The sequence below is a fragment of the Danio rerio genome, chromosome 23 (assembly GCF_049306965.1).
Source record: "Danio rerio strain Tuebingen ecotype United States chromosome 23, GRCz12tu, whole genome shotgun sequence".
NCBI lineage: Eukaryota > Metazoa > Chordata > Actinopteri > Cypriniformes > Danionidae > Danio > Danio rerio.
In genome coordinates, this window is record NC_133198.1 from 3,514,404 (window position 1) to 3,540,888 (window position 26,485).

Below are 26,485 nucleotides of genomic sequence, written 5' to 3' on the forward strand. Positions count from 1 at the left end.
GTGTTAAAGCGTGTAGCTTTTTTCTCCCCCTCCATTCAGTCATCCATCAGAGAGGTGGGTGTTGTTTCTGGCCCAACATGTCTAACGCACCGGGATAAATCACTCACAGTGATTTCAGGGTCCAGTGTTTAAATAATTAAAGAGCTTTAATTTATCAGGATTTAGCACCTTCAGACATGAGAGCTGACATTCGCTGCGGGACAGGAAATGAACAACAGTAATGGAGTTAAAGCGTATGGAGCTGCAACACAACTACACGGGGGAAAAGCAATGTGTGTGTGTGCTTCCGGTAACACAATCAAAAGACAGAGAAAAGATAACACAGTTTAATTTAAAGGCTTCAGAAAAGGTTTATTAACTACACATAAGCAATTCTCCCAAGAAACCTACTGTTATGCACTAATGAAACATGCACCGAGAGGATATGATGTATTTTCACGTGTGAGAATCCGACAGGTCTAAGATCTAACAGCAAAATTACACTTAAGTTCAATCAGGATGGCAAACTACTGAAGTTATTACAGGAGAGAAAAATAAAGCTGTTATGTACAGTGCATCTGCAGTGTGTAGACTATAAAACCATCAACCAGATCAAAACATATACTTATTAAGAGCCTGAAGAGTACATCCAAAAATAAAACGACATCATTCACCCACCCTTGTGTCATTCCAAACCTTCAATAGTGAAAAATAAGATAATATTTTCAGAAATAATCTGACTTTTCCAGGAAAACATTGTTTGAGATAATCACATCTTCTGTGTTTTTGCTTGATAAAGAAATGCATTTAGGTTTGGAATTAATCAAGGCTGTAAACTGTGGGTGATGAACCCAAAAATCTCTTTACTCTGCCTCAAATGTCTCACAGAATAATACATTTTTATTCTGTTTAATACATTACAACAACTGACTTCCTTACTGAAAAACAAATACGGTTACAGGCTTAAAACATTCTTCAAAATATCTTATTTTGTGTTCAACAGATTAAAGAAGCTCCTAAAGTATTGAAACAAGTAGAGTGAGTAAATGATTTTTGGGTGATGAACTTTCCCTTTAAGAGCAGTACAGTTCAGACCACTTGATAAGTTCTCTACACTACAGATGCACACAGACCACAAACACCATGATTGATTAATGGTGCAATAGTGCCCCCTATTGATTTGAACAAACACCTCCTACAAGGGCTAAACTAACATGGACAATTTCAATGTCTCCAAGTTACCCTTGAACAATCTGACACAATCTCTGAATCAAAAACAATTGAGAATCAATCTGACCTTTTATAAATTGCTAGTTCACCCAAACATTTTAAATAACTTATCCTCCTTTGTGTGGTTATAAACCTTTGAGTTTCTTTCTTTTGTTGACACCAAAGATATTCTGAAACCAATGACTTGCATCGTAGGAAAAATATATATACCATGGATGTCAATGGGTGCCAATATCTTTAACTACAGTGGCCGAGAGAGCTTAACGGGCTGCAATTTAAATAAGCACATGCAATTACACAAAACACCAGAAAAAAAAGAAACGATCTTCATCAATTTATCAGCAATCGTGTTGCAAATTGAACACAAACAACTGAAGAAATGCGCTGCAAATTGGTCACACTTGCAAATATGCATGTAACCCAATGGATATGTTTCTAGGAGACCCAAAACCATGACAGACCCTGCTGAGATATGGATGTGTTATTATGCCGTTGCTCAGTGAAGTGATTGGTGGTCTTTGAAAGGTGAGTTGTTTTTAGTTTATTTTAATATACTGATTACACGACATAAATAAAAAAAAAAACACTCTCAGCAGGGTCCGTCATGTTTTTGAGTCCTCTTGAAACATTTCCGTTGTGTTATGTGCATATTTGCAAGTGTTGTGACCGATTTGCAGCACGTTTCTTCAGTTGTTTGTGTTCAATTTGCAACACGTGCGCTGTCAAATTGATGAAGATCGTTTCTTTATTAGCTGGTGTTTTGTGTAATTGCATGTGCTTTCTTAAAGTGCAGCGCGTTAAGCTCTCTCGGCCACCGTATTTAACAATGTTTAACAGAAGTAAGAAACTCATAAAGGGTGAGGAATTGTGTTTATTTTGGGTGAACTATGCCTTTAAAGAGAAGGTTTCCTAAACAGTACACACGATCATCCAGAAAAGGAAAGAACTAATTGATTTCAGGCTTTTCTGTTAGATAGTACCACAAAATCTGCCAATTTGCTAAACAAACTATCCCATAAAACGATCAATCAGTTTAATAGTTTCAACTACTTGTAGATTGTCTTAACTTACTTCTATATTTTGACAGCTAAGAATGGAAATGAGTTAAATATGGTATTTAAGAATGAATTTAAACAGGCAAATCACCAAAATTACACCAACTGCAACTTTGGCATTGCAGATTTAGTGTGTGCAGAAGAACGTATCAGAATAGCCCTGAATCCCCTTCTATGTTTAGTTATTAATGAATTATTTTTTTATTAAGCATGAACATTGTTGTTTTTTTGGTTGGTGTTGTACAAGTGTGTGTGTGTCCCTCACGTCAGTTTTCCACCAGAGAGCGCTGTAAGGCTTCCTGGATCATGGCTTGCTCATCTGTGGTGTAATCCTAAAAGTACACACATATGGACATATTTTGTTTAAGTCTCGGGTAATTCCAAAGCATGCCAACATTTCATTGCTGGACCCAGAAAAGAGCCAAAATAGAAAAACACACATGAAAAAAAAAGACAAATGATTTCACATTATAACATACACCTTTACTGGATGTCTCTAATGCATTTTTATTGATTTGTTTTTACAATTTAGGAACATTTTGGGACAATGTTGCTAAAGTTGGGCCTTTAGGTAGCAGAAATTCAGTGATCCGACTCACTGTCTAAAAGCATGCAAAGCACAGTTTGCAAAGTTTGTTCTTTTGTTCACTGGCAGAAGGAATGAGCCAAACTGCCCAATCTTGTTCTTTACCCCAATAAAATGCTTGAACATCCATTTCCTGTGAGTAATAGTATACATAAAATAGTATATGTGTAAAATTGTGATAACTATAAATTTCTGCACATTTCCAACCATAGGATGTAAATGTTTTTACAAAAGTGGCCCAATTGCCCTAAAGCAACAAATGGAAAAACTACCATTTTAGTTTATAAATAACAAAATGTGTGTTTTCTCAATCAAATATGCTTCTTCACATATTCATGCACATCATGCATATTTTTAAAATAAAGATATTTTAATTTAAATATGTTAAAAAGTGAAATCTATCTTACATTCTGCTAGCAGTGTGCTCAAGCAGGCTTATGGTCCCCAAAAAGGCTCTTTTACCCCCAGAAGACAAATTTCATTGGTCTCCAACTTATTATTAGACTTTTTTTGTGATATTTTATTATATTATTTTGTGGGCCAAAGATCTGGTTTGTTGCATGTGGGCCAAATATATATACATGTCATGTTAGGCCAAATATATATATATATATATATATATATATATATATATATATATATATATATATATATATATATATATATATATATATATATATATATATATATATATTTGGAGTGTAATATGCAAGGTTTATTTACAACAGCAATCCATGTAAAACAAAATTGAAACAGCAAAGAGGAAGAGTGATGCTAAAGAAATATAAATGTGAAAAACTGTTTCAGAAGTACGACATTTTAAAGCTAAAAAAATGCAGAACATTTGAAGCCACTTACCACAAACGTATCGTATGAAAAAGCATGTCGTATTCTGAGGTGTTGAAAGAAGTCTGCACTCTTGTAATTGGGATCACCCCACGGCATTGAGGCACATATCGGACACACCTGGAGAAGTGAGTCACAAATTGCTTTAAATATGAAATTATAAACATTATAAATTGTGATTTGTACCAAAAATAAGCAAATATAATTAATGATTATGTATTAATATATTTATTTATTTATTTAGAATATACATAAAAATAAAGAATTGCTAAAAACCTCTATACAACTCTTTGAAAATAAATGAATTTTATTGTGACATTGTGTCTATCTATCTATCTATCTATCTATCTATCTATCTATCTATCTATCTATCTATCTATCTATCTATCTATCTATCTATCTATCTATCTATCTATCTATCTATCTATCTATCTATCTATCTATCTATCTATATTATTATTACTCCTTTTAATTAGTTTTGCATGGATGAAGGGATATATGGTTTGATTTTGTAATTAATAAATTAATTAATGCATTTATTTATTTATACATTTATTTATTTGTGCTTTTTTAATTTTAGTTTTGAGTAATTAACTTGTGTATTAAGGTAAAGTAAAAATGAAAATGACTTGCAGGGCAATAGGCTGCTAACTTTAAAAAATCAGTTCAATGTAATAACCAGTTTTACCGGTTTACATCAAAATAAACAAGCTGACAAATAAAATAACTCAAATAAATCAAGTTATTTCCTACTGGAAATATCAAAACTGAACTCTTTCTGTTGTTAAGGGTGTCAAGAGGTTTTAAACAGCATTAAAGATGTCATAGTGTTTAAAGAAATTGTTTTATCTTGGCAAGAAGGAGTCTTAAGTGACACTTCTTTCTTGTCAAGGAAATGCATGCTGGGGGAGAATCAGGTTAAAGTCTAAAAGGGATAAAGCTGTGGCCGGTAGTTAACAATTATTATTTATATTATTACAGCAATACAATTACTGTACAACAACAGTTACCGTTTTTACATTAATGTGAGGGGAAGGTTTGAGGTTGGGGTAGATGTTAATAAATAAATTATTAATTACTGTTTTTACCATTGGGGTAGGGGTAGACATTAATAAAATACAATTAATGGGTAATTTAATGACTAATATAAACCATTCTCATTATAATTACTGTTTTTACATTACTGTGAGGGGTAGATTTAGGGTTATGATGGGGGTAAATGTTAAAAAAAAAACAATTCATGGGTAATTAAATAAAAATTTCTCATTATAAATACAGTTTTTACATTACCGTGAGGGGTAGGTTTAGAGTTGGGGTAGGAGTAGATGTTAATAAAATACAATTATTAGGTATTTTAATAGATTAAGTAAATAATTCTCGTTTACATCTGTCCGCAGATGTATACCTTCTAGCAACAACACAGAATCAAGGCAATAGCAAACATTTAACTGGACTGGAATGTTACAGGTTGATATAAAATAAATAAAAACAGTAACAATAATAATAATGATGATAATTATATATATATATAAATACATAGTCAAAATTATTTTCAATTTTTCCCAAATGATGTTTAAAAGAGCAAGGAAATTTTCACAGTATGTCTGATAATATTTTTTCTTCTGGAGAAAGTCTTATTTGTTTTATTTCAGCTAGAATAAAAGCAGTTTTTAATTTTTTAAAATTAAACCACTGTGTAGGCAATGACTTGCCTAATTAACCCAGTTAAGCCTTTAAATGTCACTTTAAGCTGTATAGAAGTGTCTTGAATATCCAGTAAAATATCTAGTAAAACATTATGTACTGTCATCATGGCAAAGATGAAAGAAATCAGTTAAAATGTGTTGAATGGCTCTCCGTTAAACAGAGATTGAGGGGGAAAAATACATAGGAGGGCTAATTATTCTGACTTCAGCTGTATTTATATATTGTGTGTGAGAGATATATTAGATTAAATGCGCATGAGTCTCACCACGGGCTGGGCTTCACGAGAATGTTTTGAGGTGCAGTGCTCAACCAACCCGTCCTGGTCAAAGTTCTGCTTCTTACAGTAGGGGCAGGTGAACGTGGAGCGGTTCGGCACTGAACTGAAGGAAACAAGAGATTTTTTAATTAGAGGCATTTCTGACTCATTCAATCATAATTAAATAAATGGATGAATATAAGCTCATGGCTCTGATAAGCCTTTAAGTGGACTATGCTGTAATTTAAAGTAAGAATTGTTGTGAGATTTACAGATACTTTGAGACAGAAATTGGAAGTTTGAAAAGACTTGAAATTGCACAAAAAACTATTTAAAATATCTAAATTAATATCAATAATAATAACTCGATTACATGCTTGTCAAACAAACATTTTTAAAAAAACATTAAAAGCAGACAATACTCTATCAACACACAATAATCTATTATACAGAGCACTTTAGAGATAGAGTTGGGATACTACCTGACAATGGAGGGCTGGTCTTTTGAAATGGACTTCATACCCTCCTGGATGTAGTTTTGATATTTGAAGCAATTTCCTGTGTGGCTTCTCATGTCAGAAATAAGAACCTGCCAAAATGAAATATAAATTACCTTAGTAAAATTATACATTACCTTTATAAATTAGAGCTTCATCTACATTAAGTGTTTTTAAAAAATCAGTCAAAACCTACCTCTTCTCTTTGGCGTATTGATATAAATTAGAGTGTTTTTTTTGTTGTTGTTTTTTTAGGACTATACAGGTTTTTTATTTATTTTTTATTTATTTATTTATTTTAAGCTTGTTTTGAAATTGTATTGTGGCATATTTTGTCCTGTCTCTCAAATTTTTTATTATTTTTGCCATGTTTGTGAAGCACTTTGGTAAAGATTCATTTTGTTTTTCCAAAGGGGTGGTCCACTTTTTTAAAAAGTGCATTTTTTAGTGCATTTTTCAAAAACATTTATTTTTGGCCTTTTTGCCTTTATTAAATGGATAGGACAGTATTTCAGACAGGAAGCGAAGTGGGAGAGGGAGGGGCTTGGACGGGAAATGTCCTCGAGCCGGGATTCGAACTCGGGACTCCCTGAAGTACTATAGCACCATATCTCGACAAACTAACCACTAGGCTATTGCGCCGACTCCACAGTGCATTTTTAAGGCTTGGTTGTGTTTATAAGATGCAAAGTAATGTGTGCTCATGCTTGATTTGTATAAAATCTGTTAATTTTTCATGTATCTTACTTTGATTATACACAGCTACTCAGCTAACAAGAAAATACATTAACTGTCATATGTCCTAGTTCCTCTGAAAGGCCTACCCTCAAGAGGGTCTGATTGGTTTGCTAACATAATGTGCTATGATTCGTGGATTGGCTCCATATCACTCCCCTACAAGCGCATGCTTTTGCGCTGTGTAAACCGTCCAGTCAGAGCAGCTTTTAGTAGTGTTACACAGCTCACGCCTGCTCTCTAAAATAAAATCTGACAAGTGTCTTTCACATATATTCGGAATAAGCATGTGTAAGTAATATCATATGAAACATTTACATATCTTTTGTGAATATGTCAAATGAGCTGCAGAACACAAGGAAAGCAGCAGCATAGAGATGCACGCATAGAGAGACACGGATGGAGAGACATGCATAGAGAGACACTGCAACGCTGATGATGTTTGAGGCTGTTTACAGCAGTTTGACTGATAAATATTCATTTGTAGCTAAATTGTTAGCAGTGCCAAACAGCATTTTTCATTGTTTACATCATTGTTTAAGTCCGTGCTAAAACATACCATTAACGCTAGAAACTGTGCCTGTAGTTGATCAATTTTAACAAATAAAAATACTTGCAGGTTGTGGCTCACAATCCACAGCTTCGTTGGTTGGAGGAGCTATTAGCCGAATCCATAGCAAAAGTGGATTTGGACATGCCCTTAAATGCTTTTGCGCCCTGCGATATAGACTTTGTGCCTAGATCATTAAAATAGAGCCTATAGTATGAGAAATGAACTGGATCATGAGCCCAACATATGGTGCCATGACAGACACAAACTGCTGTTGCTGACGTAATGACGTTAATTTAATTATGTGCTATAACATGTAAAAGCGGAACATGAAAGGAACATTCAAAAAGCCACTCATGTAAACACCTTAATCATATTCAGATCTTATTCAGATTAAGAAAAATAATTAGATTATTGGTGTCCATGTAAACTTGACTGACCTCATTTTTACAGCCTTTGCACTTTCCGATTGATCTCTTCATAAGGTCTTGTAAATGGTCATCTTTAGCCCACTTGCGCAGATCAGTCCTGCAGACGGCACACACTGGGCTTTGGGGCCGCAGACACTCCTGAAGGCAGTCGTTACAGAACCTGAGCGGAAGAGAGAGAAAAACACTGCAATTGAGTGCTTTCAGTTGAAAACAAAAAATAATTAAACAAAAAAAATCACTCATCAGAATATATGAACTGGACATTGCTGAAGTGTCCCCAGCTTATGCATCATTCACCACCACCACCACTACTACTACTACCATAACGATGACGATGACTAGTACTACTACTATAACGAAGAGTACTATGAGTACTATTTACACACCCTGCCTTGCAGAATACAATAATTTTAATAATTTCAACAAAATAGGATGGATCATAGTGAATGCTAGTTTTGAGTACTACTCAGTGGCATAGCGCAAAATGTGGGGGCCCCCCTGCAGGGATCACTAATGGGGCCCACTGATGGGGGGGAAATCACAAACTGAGGGGACACGGAGAGTCGTGGAGCAACGACGCGAGGAAGCGATCATAAATTGAGGAGCGGGAAAGGGGGGCGGGGTGGAAAGACAACGCGGGGAAGCCTTCACAAACTGAGGAGCCATCACAAACTAAGGAGCGGGAAAGGGGGGCGGGGTGGAGCGACGACGCGGGGTAGCCTTCACAAACAAGCAGCGAGAGCGTCAAAGTAGCCGGAAGTCCTTCAATTTCAATGAGAACCGGTGGCGAGGAGCAGCGCGTCGAGTCTTCTCCGGTGTGGGCATCGAGGAGGACTTGAAATCAAGTCAACTTTATGGTAATATGCTATGATGTGGTTCGGCGGCAAGCAATCAGAATGAAGTAGTCCACCGTTTGAGAGGAGTTGAGAGAACACAGACCTGGGAACTTTGGTTCCGACCACAGTTGTTCCCAGGGGTTTGATTATTGTGGTTGCCGGATTTTCAATTATTAAAAATCGCAACAAGGCGGGGCCCTTAATCACGCGGGGCCCCCCCGCGGAGCGTGCCCTGCTGGCCCGTCCGCTACACCACTGGTACTACTCCACATGAGCTAGATATTTACATATAAGACAAAATAATAACTGACTAAATCTATCCTGTTGAAATGTTTACACACCCCTGAATCAACTGTATGAATGTTTGTGATGGTTTTTAATGAGTCATTTGATTGTCCTGAAGAGTTCAACCAGCTGCTGTAGTTTAGAAAAGGCCTTCAGCTCCTGCAAATTCTTCAGTTTACTGCGTCTTCTTTATATTTTTACAGCCCTACAACAGTGACTGTGTGATTGTGATGCCCATGTTTACTGACGAACTCAAGCAAAACATTTACCGAAAGTGAAAATGTTTCCTGACACTCAGCACATTCACATTAAGAGCAGGGGGTGTAAACTTTTACACAAACTAAAGTATACATTTTCAATTATCACTGTGCTTCAGCAGCTAATACTAATACTAAATAAGTACAATTTACCTCAATTGTTCATTAAAAATCATTATATTGCCTTTTTGAGTAACTGATATATAAATAAAAATGAATTAAAAATGTCTAATGTTTTGTGGATTCCACTTTTCTTTACTGCTCTATTAATAATTAATATTCCAAACAGATTGAGTAACTTAACTTTTTTAAAAATACACGTTATTAATCTAAAGTGAAATACATTTTAAAAACCGCCTTCCCTACACTGCCTACAGCACCTTAACCAAATACAAATACTCTGTAAATGCTATTATTTTGCACTTTTAACTGATGTTTGCCAGGAATGCTTGTAATTGAAAGGCCACATCTGATCTGACAAGACAGGCGCTGGGTGTTGTTTTCCGGTTCTAATTACGTGTACACTACAACTCCCACAATCCCACACTGCAAAGTTTTGTACACAAGAAGCAAAACTGAAAGTAACCAGTTTCTGTCTTATAAAAAAAATCGCACAACAACAGCACTTACTGAACAGTGTCCAACACAATCACATTAAGATTAAGGCGGAGGTCACGAAGGTTGTGAATCGCTTTGAGGTGATGAGGGGATTAACATTAAACTACTCAACATGTCAACCGAGAAGTTGCTGCTAGCAGACATGAGCTCTCCAGAATACTCACGTATGTCCGCACTGCGTGGTCATGGGCCGGACGAATATCTCCAAACACACGGGACACACGAAGTCGTCGTCTTCAGCATCGTTTACGTCGGTTTGCGGGTCTATTTTGAGCATGGCCATTTCTGCTGCGCTGTGTTCCGTGTTCTTGAACTCCAGTGAGATTCACTTTTGTGAGGGGAGGAGCAACAACTCAGCTGATCTCCTGATGCACATGAACGAGAAACAACATTACAGCTCTTATTAGACGTACGACAAATAAAAATAGCCGTTTGCTAACAAATAAATGCAACATATAGTAGGCTACATCTGTTGTGGCTGTGTTGTCTTTTACGTGCGTAGTTATAAGCGAGATCTCGCTAGTGCTCTCCGATGCATAAACGAGTCATTTGAACCGGCTCTTTTAAATGACCGACCGAATGAATGAATGTGAAAATGACTCGATTGGAGGTTGAATCAGACTGTAAAATAAGAACGTAGAAGTTTTTTTGACGTTACTTTTTTTATTATTGATGGGCAATGCAAAATCTAGTCACAGTATAAAGAAAAAAAAAATGAAAACTTTAAATAAAAATGTTTTAAAAGAAATGCATAAGGATATTTACATCATCATAAATTAAAAGAAAATAGTATATGATTTACAAATGTCAAAAAAGTTTCTAAGCCTACCCTAAACTATATATTTAATTACATATATATTTATATTTAATATATATATATATATATATATATATATATATATATATATATATATATATATATATATATATATATATAATTACATTACACAAAGGGGGAAGTCTTTCCAAAGCAAATTAGAATAATTGCTTTCATTTATTACCAGAATTAATGAAAGTAGAACATTTTTAGGAGTGAAACTTGAATACGGGCGACGTTTTAGAAAAGTAATCTAAAAAGTATACTTCGATTCATTAAAATAAATAAACATTCAAATAGAAAATAAAATATACTTATATGTGACAGTTATATATCTCGCAAATCTTAATTAACTTTTACATAGCTTTTTTTTTATCCCAGAATAGTAAATAAATGCCTGTAAAATCTAAAAACAACATCTGACCTCGCAATTCTTGCATTTGTCTTGTTAGAAACGTAGATCAAAATATTAGCATTTAACATACAATTTCACAATTGAGAATAATCTTAAAAATGCAATTCTTAGTTATATGTTGCAATTTTTACTTAAAAAATTATTATTTCACATGTTGTGTATTATTTAATATTATTCTCAAAAAATTTGTTGGTAGAAATATAAAAATCCAGACATTCATAAACAATGGAACAATTCACATTTAAAATAGAATTCATAGAACTGATCCTGTGTACACTATTTAGATTTTTTTTAGTAAAGCATGTACAATCAAAGGTATTTTTTTAAACAGAGCCTTAAAGCCTAGAGGATATTTTTTAGAATGATTGATTTGAACATTTATGTTAGTATTAATACATTATCTAAATTCATGCAAATTGATGAAAATTGTTCATTCTGTTTAGATCATTCAGAGTCTTTTGAATGTCAGCATTAAAAGAAGTTTTGGGATGACTTATCTCTGTATGTATCGGGTTTTAGATGGAATTTAACATCATGTGCTAATTTATTTTGACTGAAACAAACTATCTGTGGAATTTATAATGAATATTTTGATTTTATTTGGTAAATTTCATATCCGTAGAAGGAATAATACTAAATCTTAAAGGTATTCATTATAGATTTTAATTTTTAAATATACTCGCTACAGTGTATTGATAGCAAGAAATGTCAAAATACGATGATAGTTGCAAAGGAGTTGAAGCTAATTGAATAGAAAACTTGCTGTCTATTGTAAATAATGTCTTACCTATAGCTGCTGATATTGTAAAAGTTTTTATATTGAGGTTACGTGTTTTTATTCATTCTTGAATATTTAAATAGATTTTTAGTTAATTTATTTTCTTTTATGTTTTAGTTAAGTCTGTATTTATCTGGATATATTTGCTTTTTGCTGTTAAATGACTCCATTGAATCAAAATATGTGGCCGAACCGACTCGCTGAATGAATCCGAATCCCAGCGCTAGTCCTGACTGCAGCTTGCGGCCTCGGGAGCGCGCATGGGAGGTAGTGTGGCGCATGCGCAGTGCGGCGGTGGGGATTTCCAGCGGAACATGAAGGTAAGGAGCGCTGGATGATGGGGAGGAGGGCGGCTTGGTAATGGTGCTGCCCTGCGCTACATGACACCGAACGGGTGTTCTTACACGCAAGTCTTGATCTTACAGAGGTAATTAATGAGACGCCGTGCGATGGTGTGTGTTTAATATGTATGGTGTGTGGATTTCCAGGCCCCTGCAACTGCGCTAATGTTAGCAGTGGTGTGCTAGCTGCATCTGATATCTGTGATAGATGGGCTACAAACGAGTTAGAGCAGATAGTTTAGTATTCGTTTATGTTTAAACCTTTAAAAACACCAGAAAATACCTCAGGTTGGGTTGACTGACACGTTGACAGATTTACTCACTGTAAATCAAGGAGAATGTCATATTAGCTTTGTGGCTAACACACGTCACTGTTTATGTCACTAGCAATCAAATGCCGACAAAAATAATCCGTCTTTAATACGTGAGCGTGTTCTCTGAAAAATCCTCATTTATTTGTGTGTATTCTGTTTTATTCCCTTCGCCATGTTCTGTCAGATGTCATGGTCATCATGATGATGATGATGATGATGGTGAATGATGATGAAATTGACAGGCCTGATATTATAATATCTATCACTTCAGCTGCTTGAAATGACAAGCATCATCAGTTTTTATAAAAGTTAAATGCTAATTTACGCTATTGGTTTTGAATTGGAAGCATAACCAATGAAGAATAAAGTGTCTCATGCCATATTCACTGCTAGAGCAGTTTAAAGCCGCGGTGTTCCATATTATATGTATTCTATAGGCTGATTTACATGGTAATGTGTGTCCTCTGAGGAATGCGGAAACTCCTGAATTCCAGTCAATCACAAAATTGACACCGACAGTTCATAAAATGTTGCTTGTTTATTAAAATATGGTGCGCCCTGGAAAAGCTCACTGAGGCACAGTTGGTTTTATATTCGATCCTACAGACTTTGGTGTTTAATAAAATAGTGAAGCAGAATTTTAAAAGGTCAATACTGTACACTGCACAAAATGATAGCTCGTGGCACGATCCCTATCTTGTTTACCACGCTATCTAGAATAATCTGTCTGAATTTGCATGGAAGTATGACTTCAAAACAACACTGACACTTAATATTAATAACATTTAATTGAATGTGAACAATGTTGTACTTTAATAGTCATTAGCTGCTATAATGATTTTCTCATTTAGAATTTGCAAATAATACTTTTCAGAATTATATTGCGAAGGTGAACGTCTGAATGTGCGAATATAAAACCGACACCAACCCCAATGCTGAGCTCCTCTACATGACCCACTTGTTGCCATTGGGATACAGTTGGTTTAAATTTGCACTTTCACCATACCAAAGTACTTTTTGCTAATTCTAAATAGGGAAATCATATAAGCAGCCAGTGCCTATCAATGTACAACATTGTTCACAGTCAATTAAATAGTGCTAATGTTGTTTTGAAGTCATTCTTGCATGCGATTTCAGATTGAATATTCAAAGTAGTGTGTTAAGCAATATAGGCACCGTATCACAAGTTGTCACTGTATGAATGTGCAAACATAAAGCCAATGTACCTCAAAGTAGCGAGGTAAACAAGTCATCATTTTGATGGAGTTGTGGTCAGAGACCAATCAGTGTTTAACTTGAAGAAGCCAATTGGAATTTTTTATCACTTGAGATGACTTTACCACATGACTTTACCGCTTGTCATAGTAACACAAGGGTGATTTGAAGCAGCCAGCTGGCTCATTCTGTGCAGTTTCTCCAGAGCGGCTGTACCAGGTCTAATGACAGTACAGCTAATTCACAGATGACAGCGATCACGTTTTGTGTTTGTTCTGACACATTAATGCTGTTTCTTACTTATTCATATTTTATTACAGTACAACATTCCTGTAAGCATAATGTTGTATTTTTTTCCTTTATTAAAAATATAGTTTTTCCCAGTGATGGGTTGCAGCTAGAAGGGGATCTGCTGCGTAAAACATATGCTGGATAAGTTGGCGGTTCATTCTGCTGTGGCGACCCCAGATTGATAAAGGGACTAAGCCGAAAAGAAAATGGATGAATAAAAAATAGTGATTTTATTGGTGTTGAATCAGTGGTGTCAAACTCAACCCTGCTTCAACACACTTACCTGTTTCAAACAAGCCTGAAGGAATCAATTAAAAAAAAAAAAAAAAAAAAAGGTCACTAAAATGCTTACATGTTGATGCAACAATAGACCATTCAGTCTGTGGAGCCCTTTAGGGTTGCAAAACTGTAGAATTCACGCCTTTTATGGTAGCCTATTGGACGTTTTCTAACACTTAAGTTCGAACGCACATCTGAATCAATTCAGTTCTGTTTCCTGTTAATATGATTTAGTAGCTATAACAACAGCAACAATCTCTTAAAAAGAACCACCCACAAAGTGACATTTTAAATACCTGATTAAACAAAAAACAATAGATGAAAAACCCAAAAGAAACACGGGTAACATTGAAACAATTTTTGACCACTTCATATTGCCAACTATTGTTGGAAAAATGCTCTTTTTGTAACGAATTCATTGGTATAATTTGTATCTTTATTTTAATGTATTTTGTTCGTAAGTCAGTTATCTACAAAATACGTGAAGTGATGCACAAATACTTTTTTTCAACAATAAGGCAATTATGAATTCAAGTAAGCCTATTATAACATATAAAATATAGTATTTCTGACAAATTTCTTTATTTCATAGATTTGAGTTATGAATTACAATATTGCAATAATACTTCAGCTGGTATAGTATCGTAACGTGAATTAATGGTATCGGTAATAATGGTATTATTAATTGTGTTAATGGTTAACCCTAAATCTAACCTACTTTATCTTTAATTAGATATTGCGTGACCATCACTATGGAAAGCAGAATCAATGTCTGCGGCCAATGTCTCTTCTCCGACTGCAAGCAACAAATCTTGCCAGTTGTTTATATTCAGCCGCACTTGAAGTCAAAGCACCTTTCTATTTTTGAGTTGATTTCCTTAACAGTACATGCTGATTGGTTGATAAAGCCAGTCTCTAACCCTTCGTTTCTAACAATCATGTCCTGAAACTAAACATTTGCTCTAAAGGTAGTATAAAGACAGTAAATTTCTTCATTTGTCACTGGCAATTAGCCACAGCGTCTTATAATCTTATAATATGCGCTTCTTATAATCTTTGTATAAAATGTATGTTGTTGGTCACACGGTATACATAAAGGGAATTTCAAGAGTTCACACTTAGCTGATGATATATAAAAGCTTGTTTGGCATGCTGTCCTGGGAGAGAGCCCCGAGCTCAAGGGCTCCTCGAGCCCAGGGCTTCCTCCCGTTGGCAGAGCAAGAGGGGAGCCTGAGCTCGGTGGATCTCAGAACTCCCCTTCTGCAGTAGCTAAGGGAACACAAGAGATTAGACAAAGCTTGGTTGTTATGTATGTTGAATGTCTTTGGATGGTGGGAGGAAACCGGAGAACCCGGGGAAAACCCACGCGGACACGGGGAGAACATACAAACTCCTCACAGAAACACCCACCGGTCCTGTGGAACCAGGGCCGGCAGTGCTCTTGCTGTGGGGCTCACAGTGCTAACCACTGGGCCGCCGTGCCGCCCAATCAGAGGTAAAGGAGGAGAGTAGGGGAGGAGGGGGGTTTCTTCCAAACGAAGATAAAGTGAACTGAAAACTGTTGCTATTTATAGTAGCTTAGGGCTCATATGATTGGAAGATAGTGATTAGCAAATGCGAGACCGGCCGTGATAAATCATAAGCACGTGATCCTCTCGAAATTAGTTTATGAAAAAACTTCACTTATCGCCAAAAATGAAAAATTCTCTTTTTTTTCTTCTTTTTTTCCCCGTTGAACACACAGGAAGATATACTCAAGAATATTGGGATAAAAAACAGCAATTGATTATGGCTTTGACCGAAATTGCTTACTTCCCTGTATGTTTCAGTTCTTTTTGAATAAATCTGCAAAAATTTCAACAATTCTGTGTTTTTCTGTCAATAAAGGGTGCTGTGTGCACATGAATGAGGAGAAAAGTGAATGATTTTAGCAAATAGCTGCATATAAAAAAAAAAGTGAAACATTTAAGGGTTCTGAATACTTCCCGTACCCACTGTACACAAGTAGTAGGTGACTCCTAAATGTCAATGGCTGTTTTATTCTAACATTCTTCATAATATCTTGTGTTTAACAGAAGATAAAAGTGTACAAACTATCCTTCAACTATCCCTTTAATGGCTATCAACAAAAAATAATAATCATTTAAGCAGTGTTGTTGGCATCTACTAGCAGTAGTTAACTTCTCATACTAATGTTTTATTCAGTCTGACCCATATTTACACATTCCACGTCCATCTAAGCCTGCTTGAAATAGAGACTACATCGCAAATGTGTCATTTTCATTCTCATAGTCGGTACTGGTGTTTCTGTGTGTCTGCATTATGAACTAGCTCTGGGAAATATCACCGATTGCATTGCAGCCTGACTGGTGTTATACAAACCATTTTTTTTCTTCTGTCGTTGCAGCAGCTGGCATCATTGGACATGGTGTTTTTTAAGTGCACTCCAGTCCCGTGACCTTTAACCTATTGCAGCGGGGAAAGCCTGGCAGTGAGTGCTCAAAAAAAAGCAAGTCTCCATTCATCCTCTGCTCAATCCCACTCATATGCCATGTTGCTCCTTCTGATGTGTTTTGGCTGATGAGGCACCCAAATATGCCCCTTACAATGGGAGAGAGGCCTGGGCAAGGTGTACGCCCAAATTAAATCAAGCACACCTTGGAAGAACACATTCATTATTCCATATGTCTCTTTGGAGGTCCAATGTTGGCATGAATTTAGCCAATGCTGCTGATATGGCATTGTAACATAAATAAATATATATGTCTCTCTTTGGAGGACGATCTCAGCTTGCTGATTTTCACTGCCACACTGCACCATTGCCCCAGATCTTCTGGTGTCTAGTGGGAGAGAGGTCTTGAGATGGCAAGGGGTCCTTTTTAAAGAAACACCTGGATTGTGGAATAAGAGGTTGCAAGCTACGCAGCCCACTGCCACCAATGGATGCCAAGTTGCGAGAGGATCTGTTCCGCAGGTATGTGGCGTCTCTGGAGAATCGGCTCGAGGAGGGAGCCGCTGAAGGAGGAGGAGATAGACAAGGAGCTAAGACTGAGGAGGCACTGATTTCTACTGCAACAGCATTGCTAGGCTCATACCAGGCTGATCCAGGGCAGCGATTTCGCATGCTTCGCTTCTATGATGTTGTTGAGAACTCCCTGAGGACTCAGAGAGGCACAAGCTTGCGGACAGTGGGAACAGCCTTTGCAACGCTGGAAACCATCTGCACCAATTTGCTGCTTTTTCCATGGAAGAAGGAGTACCGTTGCATAAAGGTGAGTCAGCACGTTAATTATTAGGTCTAAAAATTCTAATTATGAACATCTTGATATCCACTGAGCACACAAGGAAAGATGTTTATTTTTGGGTGAACTATCATTGGACAGAAACAGCTGTGTGGGAAGTTAAGGTTATAGTTGCAGTGGGAATGAACATTTTGTGTGGTTATTTATTAAGCACATTCTATTGGGGTTAAATAATTGCTTAAAGCAGGGGTCACCACACTCCATCCTGGAGGGCCAGGGTCTTGCATATGTATCTCCAATCCTAATTAAACACACCTAAACAAGCTAATCAAGATCTTCATAGGCACAATTCCAGGCAGGTGTGATGAGGCAAGTTGGAGCTTAACTCAAAATTACAAGCAAAAGCTGCACAATATAGCATCAAATCATTATTTTTTATTATTTAGTTGTTTTGTATCGACAAACATCCTAAGTTGGTAAAACTTGTGTGCGCGCGCGTACCCAAAAAGCGGTGGGAGTTGCACGCGCGACGCGACATACCTGAAGAGCGGTGGGGGTGAGCTGCGTGCAACGTACCTTAAGAATGGTGGGGGTGAGTTGCGCGAGACGTACCTTAAGAACGGTGGGGGTGAGTTGCGTGCGACGTACCTTAAGAATGGTGGGGGTGAGTTGCGCGTGACGTACCTTAAGAACGGTGGGGGTGAGTTGCGCGTGACGTATCTTAAGAACGGTGGGGGTGAGTTGCGCGAGACGTACCTTAAGAATGGTGGGGGTGAGTTGCGCGTGACGTACCTTAAGAACGGTGGGGGTGAGTTGCGCGTGACGTATCTTAAGAACGGTGGAGGTGAGTTGCGCGAGACGTACCTTAAGAACGGTGGGGGTGAGTAGCGCGAGACGTGCCTTAAGAACGGTGGGGGTGAGTTGCGCGAGACGTAACCTTAAGAACGGTGGGGGTGAGTTGCGCGAGACGTAACCTTAAGAACGGTGGGGGTGAGTTGCGCGAGACGTAACCTTAAGAACGGTGGGGGTGAGTTGCGCGAAACGTAACCTTAAGAACGGTGGGGGTGAGTTGCGCGAGACGTAACCTTAAGAACGGTTGGGGTGAGTTGCGCGAGACGTAACCTTAAGAACGGTGGGGGTGAGTTGCGCGAGACATAACCTTAAGAACGGTGAGGTTGAGCTGTGCGAGACGTACCTGAAGAGCTACTAGGGATGCGGTGGAGAGAGGGGTGTGTAACGTATTTAGGACCGGGCAGGAGACACTCGATTTCCGGGAGATTATCATTCATTTGCGGGCATTCAGGAGTGTCTATGCATTTCAGGGATACTCCCGCAACTTCCGGGAGACTTGGGATGTCTGCATTGACAATAGAAACAGATTGACACCATTGAAAATAATGGCAGCCCCCATAGTCCAAAATATGTATAAAATTATTTGGATTTTGTTAGCATAATGTCATGTTTTTATCTACTTATAAGGATACTTAAGGATAGTTTGTCCAAAACAGAACATTCGTCATCATTTACTTACTTTACTGTTTGAGTTTCTTTCTTCTGTTAAACACTAAAGAATATATTTGGAAGACGCCTGCAAAACTACTATGGAAATGAATATAGGTTTTCAGCTTTCTTTAAAATATCTTTAGTGTTTAACAGTAGAAAGGGAATCACTTGAGTGAGAGTAAATAGTAAAGTTTTATTTTTATATCTCTTTAACATCATTTACATTGTTAATGACTTGTCTTTCACACTTGCAGACCTTCACAGGGCCATACGTGTACCAGTTGCAGTCTGTGTTATGCGACTCCGACCTGCGATCTCTACTGCGTTCCATGGGCTATTCAAGAGAACAGGAATTGCAGTACAATGTTAGGGACCATCCAGGTGGAGCTTCTCACCTTCGGCAGCTTGCTTTTGAACTGCTTCTGGCTCAGGCAGAGTGCCGTCTGTTGGGCGAGGTGGTTTCCATGTCTCGTGGCTTTGCATCAGAGCTGGAGGCTGTGGAGTTGAGAAGAAACACCAGAGAAGATGCAGCGGGGTGTGCAGATGCCCTTCGTAGACGAGACAGCCTCACTGGAGATTTGTCCCGCCTGTCTGTGCGACCGCTAGATATTGATCGTGCCCACCTAAGGCGAAGCGGTCGCCCATCCAAGTCAGTGGATGTAACGGACAGCGCAGGACACTGGCACCAGGCCAGCAAGCCAGTGCTGAAGGCCTCACTCAGTCTGCGCAAGGAGCCGTTGTTTGTTGACACAGATGAAGACATGAAGGACGAAATCATCCGACCTAGCCCCTCGCTCTATCCAGTGGCAGCGCCACCTTCTTACAGTCCAGTGGCTGACTTCTTCCCAATTCAGTCGCCCCCGTCAGAGCCATACTCTTACCACTTGTCCTCCCTGGACGAGGTGGACCTGTACACCGAGCGGGGGTTGGGTGGCCACCAGACACCCTCTAGGCCACCGAGCCGGGAGCCTCGAGACAGTTGGGTTTTGAAAGGACACATGATGAAGTGCCAGGGCTGTGGCATGGGCTGCCCTTCGCTTTCCTCTTGCCAAAGGTGCGACATGATCTTGTGCTCCTCTTGTCATGCGGTGGACCCAGCACCTTGTTGCGGCTTCCAGGATTACACTAAAACCTCCCGCCCTCTGGATGGCTACATGCCCATCAAGGAAAAATTGTCTGTCTACTCCAGTGCCCACTCGCACACCCACCCTCATCCTCACCCACTTCCCCACGCTCAGTCCCATTCGCTGTTGCTGGACAAAGCTGTGATGAGCTCCAAGCTGTTTCCCAGTAAACCTGTGGGTTCGGGCCCCAGTCCGGTGGGCAGCTTGGTCAGCAGTGGCAGCAGCAGCAGTGGGGGTGAGCGGCTGAGTGTGGGCGGCTCCCGCTGTGGCTTCTGCAACAAGCCAGGTGCCTCTCACACCTGTGTGAACTGCTCCAAGGTTTCATGTGACACCTGCATGAGCCTCTACGCCAGTGATTTGTGCACTCGCAAAAATCCCCATCATAACTTTGTGCCCAATCATCAACTCAATTTCAAATCCAGCACCATATCTCACCTCGTATATCGATAGACCAGAAACACAGTTGTGCACTACACCTCTATTGCTTTTTTTTTTCTCTGCTTTTTTTTCCCACCCTTGATTTCTGTTTTATTTAAGTTGTCCTGCTTCCTTTCTCCGTTGGCTATTGTTTGGTTTTGGTCATGTGATCTTGCAGTGCATTTCCTGTCCCTCAGTTGACTGTTTATAACTGTATGACTGGAGAGATCCATCTCAGTATCAGTGTTTGTTAACTCGGATAAAAAAAAAAAAAAAACATGCAGCGCGTAGCAGAGACTTCACCCTGGAATTGAAACGAAAAAGTTGGAACTTCTCAAACTTGAACAAAAGGAAAAAAATTATGATAATAATAACCTTACACTGGACATAAATAGTATATATTTTGAATTGTGAAGCTATAGCTCTATATAAGACTATTGGTCTCATAGTGGGGGGAGGGGTTTCCCAGTTAAATGGGGTTTCAGTAGTGAATTTGTATCAGAACTTCTAGTTGCTGTCATGTCACTATATTGAGTCCTCCGACAAGAAATGCCTTGTGGGTTTACCCCTAAGAAGTCAGTCTATGCTGTTCAAAATGCTGCTGTTGAAAGTAAAACCAGGAGGGGGCGCTCTTGACTCATGAAACTCCCCTTGGCAAGGTTCATGCACACACTGTATGACAGGGGTGCGCAACCTTGTTCCTGAAAATCCACCTCCGAGTTTAGCTCCAACTGATCAAACACAACTTTAACCAACTAAGTATTAGAAGGAGCACTTGGTAATTAAAGCCATGTGCTTTTGATCAAGCTTCTAGCTGAACTCTGCAGCAAGGCAGATCTCCAGGAACAGGGTTGGGCACCTCTGCTGTTTGATTATGTCAGTATGTTTTTTTTTTAATCTGTCCAGTTTTCCTTTACATCTTTGTAACCTGTTATGATTTGAATTGGAGAATAATTTAATATTTTGTGTACTGTCATTAGAAAGTTATTTTTGTTAATTCATTGTACAATAAATTTATGGTGTGTACACATACCATGACAAACTAAAGTTTTACTACAGGGTGAATGTTATGAGGATTGTGTGGGTCATATTTTATTTTAGAATCCAGATTCTAGTTGCTGCAATGCAAAAATAGCGATACAGTATTAAGCGCCATTCGTAATCGTTCATAATGCTCCCATTAAGAAAAAGGTTTTACAGTACCAAATGTTATTACCACTTATTTATTGAATTATTTATTTATATTCTAAAGTAAAATGTGACTTGGACATATTTATTTTATTTTTTTTTTGAGAGAGAGAGAGAGAGAGAGAAATTCACCCTAATAATGAACTGTATAATCTTATAAAAATTGGCTTGTTTCTATTAATTTAACACTAATTTTATACATCATTTCATATATTTAATTTCCTCTTTTTCCATCTAGTCTGTCATCCTGGTTGCATATCTTTAATTTCAGAGACCTTTCGACCTGCTCTCCCTGCTGCCTTAGGTAAGCTTTTCCAGTCCCCTGAAGGCTGCGCTCAATGCAGGACTCCATGCTTAATGTCTGTACGCAGCATAAAGCGGTGGCCAAAAAAAAAAAAAACCTTGTCAGGGAAACAGAAACTAGCACAATACATGACTGCATGTTCTGACACAGTAACTTCAGTGTGTGTTTTTAATTTAGCGAGTGTTAGTGGATCTGGCCAGTCCTCTAGCTCTCCTTGCCTTTGTCTCTCTCAAACTCTGCAGGTTCCAGAACAAAATACTGCAGGAAAATGTGATTGGATTTCACTCGCGAGTGACAGCATGATAAACCAATCAAAACGTCTATGTGCCAAACGCCCACAGGCTGTGAAGAAAGAACCGAACTGCATATCCGCACGCTCACTGAGCCACCAACCTTGGGTAACAAACCAGTTCTGGTATTAATCTGTTTGTGTGTTGGTTTCACTGAACTGGTGGTGATTCCTCCTGGTGAAGTTCCTCAACACACACTGCTTTATTCATTCAGACATCAGCTGAGGTCAGATCTATCCTCAACGGAGGTGTGGTGGGGCGAAGGGACTGGGTGGGTCAGGGGTAAGGAGTTAGCCGAAATGTTTGTCAGTAAAAGTATAATCCTATAATTCTATAAATTAATGAAAAGCGATGATTTTATAAAATAATTTCAGAAATAAAATTCTACCAAAAAATGCGCTGCCTTTGGTGTTTGACTTTTGGGTCAAAAATCGTCAGAGATGACTTCACATTCAACAGTAATCAAGTGAAAGGAAAAAGTAAGTGTTAATCGGCTGGATGTACTCTTTAGTTTAAGTACTAATTCTTACTACCTGTTTACTATTAATATCAGGGGCGGATTGGGACAAAATTTAGCCCTGGCACTGTAGCCACACCAGCCCAGATTACCACACAGACACGCACATTCACTACTCAAATTGGTGTACAGATGGTGAAATAATTTAAACATTTAAATTTAATGAATTTAAAACATTTAATGTATATGACTTGAACAAAAACTACTCGTCATTCTCTGTCGCTCTATCTAAGGATTAAATAATTTATGCATGTATTTAATGTTTAAAGACTAGCAACAGTTAGAGAAAAAAAAAATTTCAACACATTTCTAAACATAATAGTTTTAATAACTCATCTCTAATAACTGATTTATTTTATCTTTGCCATGATGACAGTAAATAATATTTGACTAGACATTTTTAAAGACCCTTCTATACAGCTTAAAGTGACATTTAAAGGTTTAACTAGGTTAACTAGGCAGGTTAGGGTAATTAGGCAAGTTATTGTATAACAATGTTTTGTAGATTATCGAGAAAAAATTATAGCTTACAGGGGCTCATAATTTTGTCCCTAAAATGGTGTTTAAAAAATTATTAACTGCTTTTATTCTAGCCGAAAAAAAAAAGAAATAAAACTTTCTTCTGAAGAAAAAATATTATCAGTCATACTGTGAAAGTTTTCTTGCTCTGTTAAACATCATTTGGAAAATATTTTTAAAAAGAAGAAAAAAAATTGGTCACACTTTACATTAAGGTTCATTAGTTAATGTTAATTAATGCATTTACTAACATGAACAAACAATGAACAACACATTTACTAATGTATTTGTTCATGTTAGTTAACGTTAGTTAATGAAAATACAGTAGTTCATTGTTAGTTCATGGTGCATTAACTAATGTTAACCAGCATGGACTTGAATGTTAATAATGCATTAGTAAATGTTCAGTTATGATTAATAAATGCTGTACATGTGTTGTTCATGATTTGTTCATGTTAGTAAATGCATTAACTAATAAACCTTATTGTAAAGTGTTACCAAAAAATTTAAAGGGGGCTAATAATTTTGACTTCAACTATATATATTCAGAGTTCACTACAAATGCCTGCAGTACTATGGCTATAGGTTCTTTTGCATGTTAGACTATATTGCTAGTACAGTAGCATACAGCAGTTTGTATACACTAAATCCCACGTGATCTGCTGATAATGACATTTTAAAATGTACAGGAGTTCTACGCTAAGCTTACTGTTAAACACAGTGTAGGTTACAACCAAAATTGTCAGAAATAGTGTGAATGGTGTGGCAAAATTACTTAGTAAATTTTTGTATAATGACCTGGAAGTATATTTTCTGTTTACTTCTTACCTCCTTTACCGCGCTACTGTCCTCCAATGCAGCAGCTGAGTTCAAACCTAAACCTACATTTTTTTTTGGGTTTGGCAGCATCTGATTTTAGAGCCCTATTTTTGCTTTCTTGGAGCTTTTCGGCACTGCCTTTCCTTTCTTTTTCGGTCCATCTCGGACAATAAACTTGTGTTGCACTTACTGTGTGTTTGACATTCTTGCCAGATTTTGATTACATTCATTTAACATTAATAATTAACAATAATAATTAACATTCAATTATTATCATTTTAAAGATTGAGTACTATTATTATCACCATCATAATATTCACATTTTGCAAGAGATAAAAGCTGCCTGCATGTAAAAATAATACATATTAAGAAATATATATATATATATATATATATATATATATATATATATTTTTTTAACTGACCAGGCCACATTTAAAAACTGGTCCGGTCCGCCCCTAATATGTTGTCCTTTTTTATGAACAACATTGTCTGCGTGATCTTATTTTTCATTTCTAATACTACCCAATAAATAAATACTACTACTACATTAATAACTATAAGCAGCAAATTAGGAGTTTACTAAGGTCATAGTTAATGGTGGGAATTGGTCCTTAAACTAAAACTGAAAACAACAAACTAAACACTGCATTTACAATTAAAACAGAAAATTATATTAAAATGCATTGAATGTCTCCAAATTTATATTGGTGAAAGTTAAAGTTTAATTCTATTCAATCACTTAGTCTTAAAAATATCTGATGGTACAGGTTGAAATTAAATTGTTTCATTTAATCATTGACAATGAAACAATATGTTATCTATATTTTGCCTTTATTTTTTATTTTTTTTTCCAAGCGCCATATGAAAAACTATTTAATATGCTTTCTGTGCATATAACAATGGATTTGTATATTTTCAGAAGCAACTTGCTTGATAAAACATCTTGGTGGTGTACCGGATGTGCTACTGTACTCTACTGCTGTAATTATCAATACCACTGAAGGTCTCAGTGAGCTGCCATATTGGAGAAACATTCATTCATTCATTTTCCTCACGGAAAGAACCAGCCACTCGAACCAGCGACCTTCTTGCTGCGCAGTTATAGTGCTAACCACTTTTATTTTTATTATTATATTTTTTTTGTAATGAGAAGTATATTTCTTGTGTGAATTTCTGAATGAAAGATAAAAAAAGGAAAAACAATACATATTTGTTTTCTCAGCTTCATGTGTACCCATGCTACCAATCATCGAGAACATGACTCAATGTATTTAATATGTATTTTTCTGTCACCTTTTAATCCCTGAGCCGGTGAGTCCACTTTACAGTGCCACCCTCAGGCTGAATTGCGAAAAAAAAACTTGCCCTCTGCCAAAAATTCACTGGACAGTATTTTCCCAGCCCAGGATAGGAATGTAAAAAAACAGGCAGCAATTTACTTCAAACCAAACTTTGCGCCTACATTTGTGGTCTTGAACTGCGGTTCTTAATCCTGGTCCTCGTGATCCCCATGCTACGTTCACACCAGATGCAGATGAAACGTCAAGCGTGAGTGATTTACATGTTGTCAATGCAAAGACGTGAATAGACATCCTACGGCGCGAATGAGGTGGCGTGAATGACGTGATTCGTGCAAATGAAGCGGTGCAAGTTGAGCGTTTTGTATGCTTTTGCGCAAATTGCTCAAGGTGGAAAATCTGAACTTCATTCACATTCATTCATTCATTCACATTCGCGCCTCGTTAACCAATCAGGAGCTTGCTCTATTAGGGGCATGATTATGACGTAGCGCCTGTTGGTGTCCTCCTGCCAACACCGGACAACAGCTAATCAAATTCGGCTCAGTCTGAAGCACCACTGAAAGCCTCCATAGTTTCTGGAGGAGTTGATGAACTCATAGCTGCTTGCACCTCTTGAAAGGATCTAGTGGACTCTGCTGAACAAATATACACTGGTTATTTTCCTTAAGCACAGCTACTATCTCAATAAAATCCACGTTAGCCATTTAGCAAAATGCTAGAGTCACCGGGCAGACAGAAGCCCTGCCCATGACGTGAATCCACATCTATTGTGAAGTGAATTTGACTTGCGAATGAAGCGAGTAAGCTCACTTGTCTATTTACGCATAAATAACGTGATTTATTTGCGTGTTCCACGTTTGGTGTCAACACAGCATAACACTCCTGATTTAGCTCAATGGAACAGTGATCTATGAAGGAAGTGTGTTCCCACTGACATATT

The 26,485-nt window shown here is 37.5% G+C and overlaps 2 protein-coding genes across 13 annotated transcripts; one reads left to right on the forward strand and one right to left on the reverse strand.

The window, feature by feature from the left end:
* Positions 1–325: 325 nt before the first annotated feature.
* Positions 326–10,660, reverse strand: rnf114 (ring finger protein 114). 3 transcript variants are annotated; one of them, XR_012398287.1, is made up of 7 exons: positions 10,033–10,203; positions 7,882–8,032; positions 6,142–6,248; positions 5,669–5,783; positions 3,709–3,816; positions 2,045–2,596; positions 326–1,468 (listed from the first exon to the last, which is right to left on the reverse strand). XR_012398287.1 is itself a non-coding variant. In NM_001001828.4 (6 exons), the coding sequence occupies exons 1-6, from the start codon at positions 10,149–10,151 to the stop codon at positions 2,531–2,533; spliced, it is 666 nt and encodes a 221-aa protein (NP_001001828.2). In that variant the 5' UTR covers positions 10,152–10,660; the 3' UTR covers positions 2,488–2,530. The 3 variants fall into 3 exon arrangements, 1 of the variants encoding a protein (NP_001001828.2); XR_012398288.1 differs by having other exon boundaries at positions 326–1,450; positions 2,025–2,596; NM_001001828.4 differs by lacking the exon at positions 326–1,468 and having other exon boundaries at positions 2,488–2,596; positions 10,033–10,660.
* A 1,511-nt stretch (positions 10,661–12,171) lies between these two features.
* On the forward strand, positions 12,172–21,651 carry spata2 (spermatogenesis associated 2). Of its 10 annotated transcripts, none has more exons than XR_012398384.1 (4): positions 12,172–12,305; positions 16,726–17,590; positions 19,318–21,289; positions 21,454–21,651. XR_012398384.1 is itself a non-coding variant. In XM_073938673.1 (3 exons), the coding sequence occupies exon 3, from the start codon at positions 19,294–19,296 to the stop codon at positions 20,635–20,637; it is 1,344 nt and encodes a 447-aa protein (XP_073794774.1). In that variant the 5' UTR covers positions 12,172–12,305; positions 16,726–18,544; positions 18,726–19,293; the 3' UTR covers positions 20,638–21,651.
* The last annotated feature ends 4,834 nt before the right edge of the window (positions 21,652–26,485 follow it).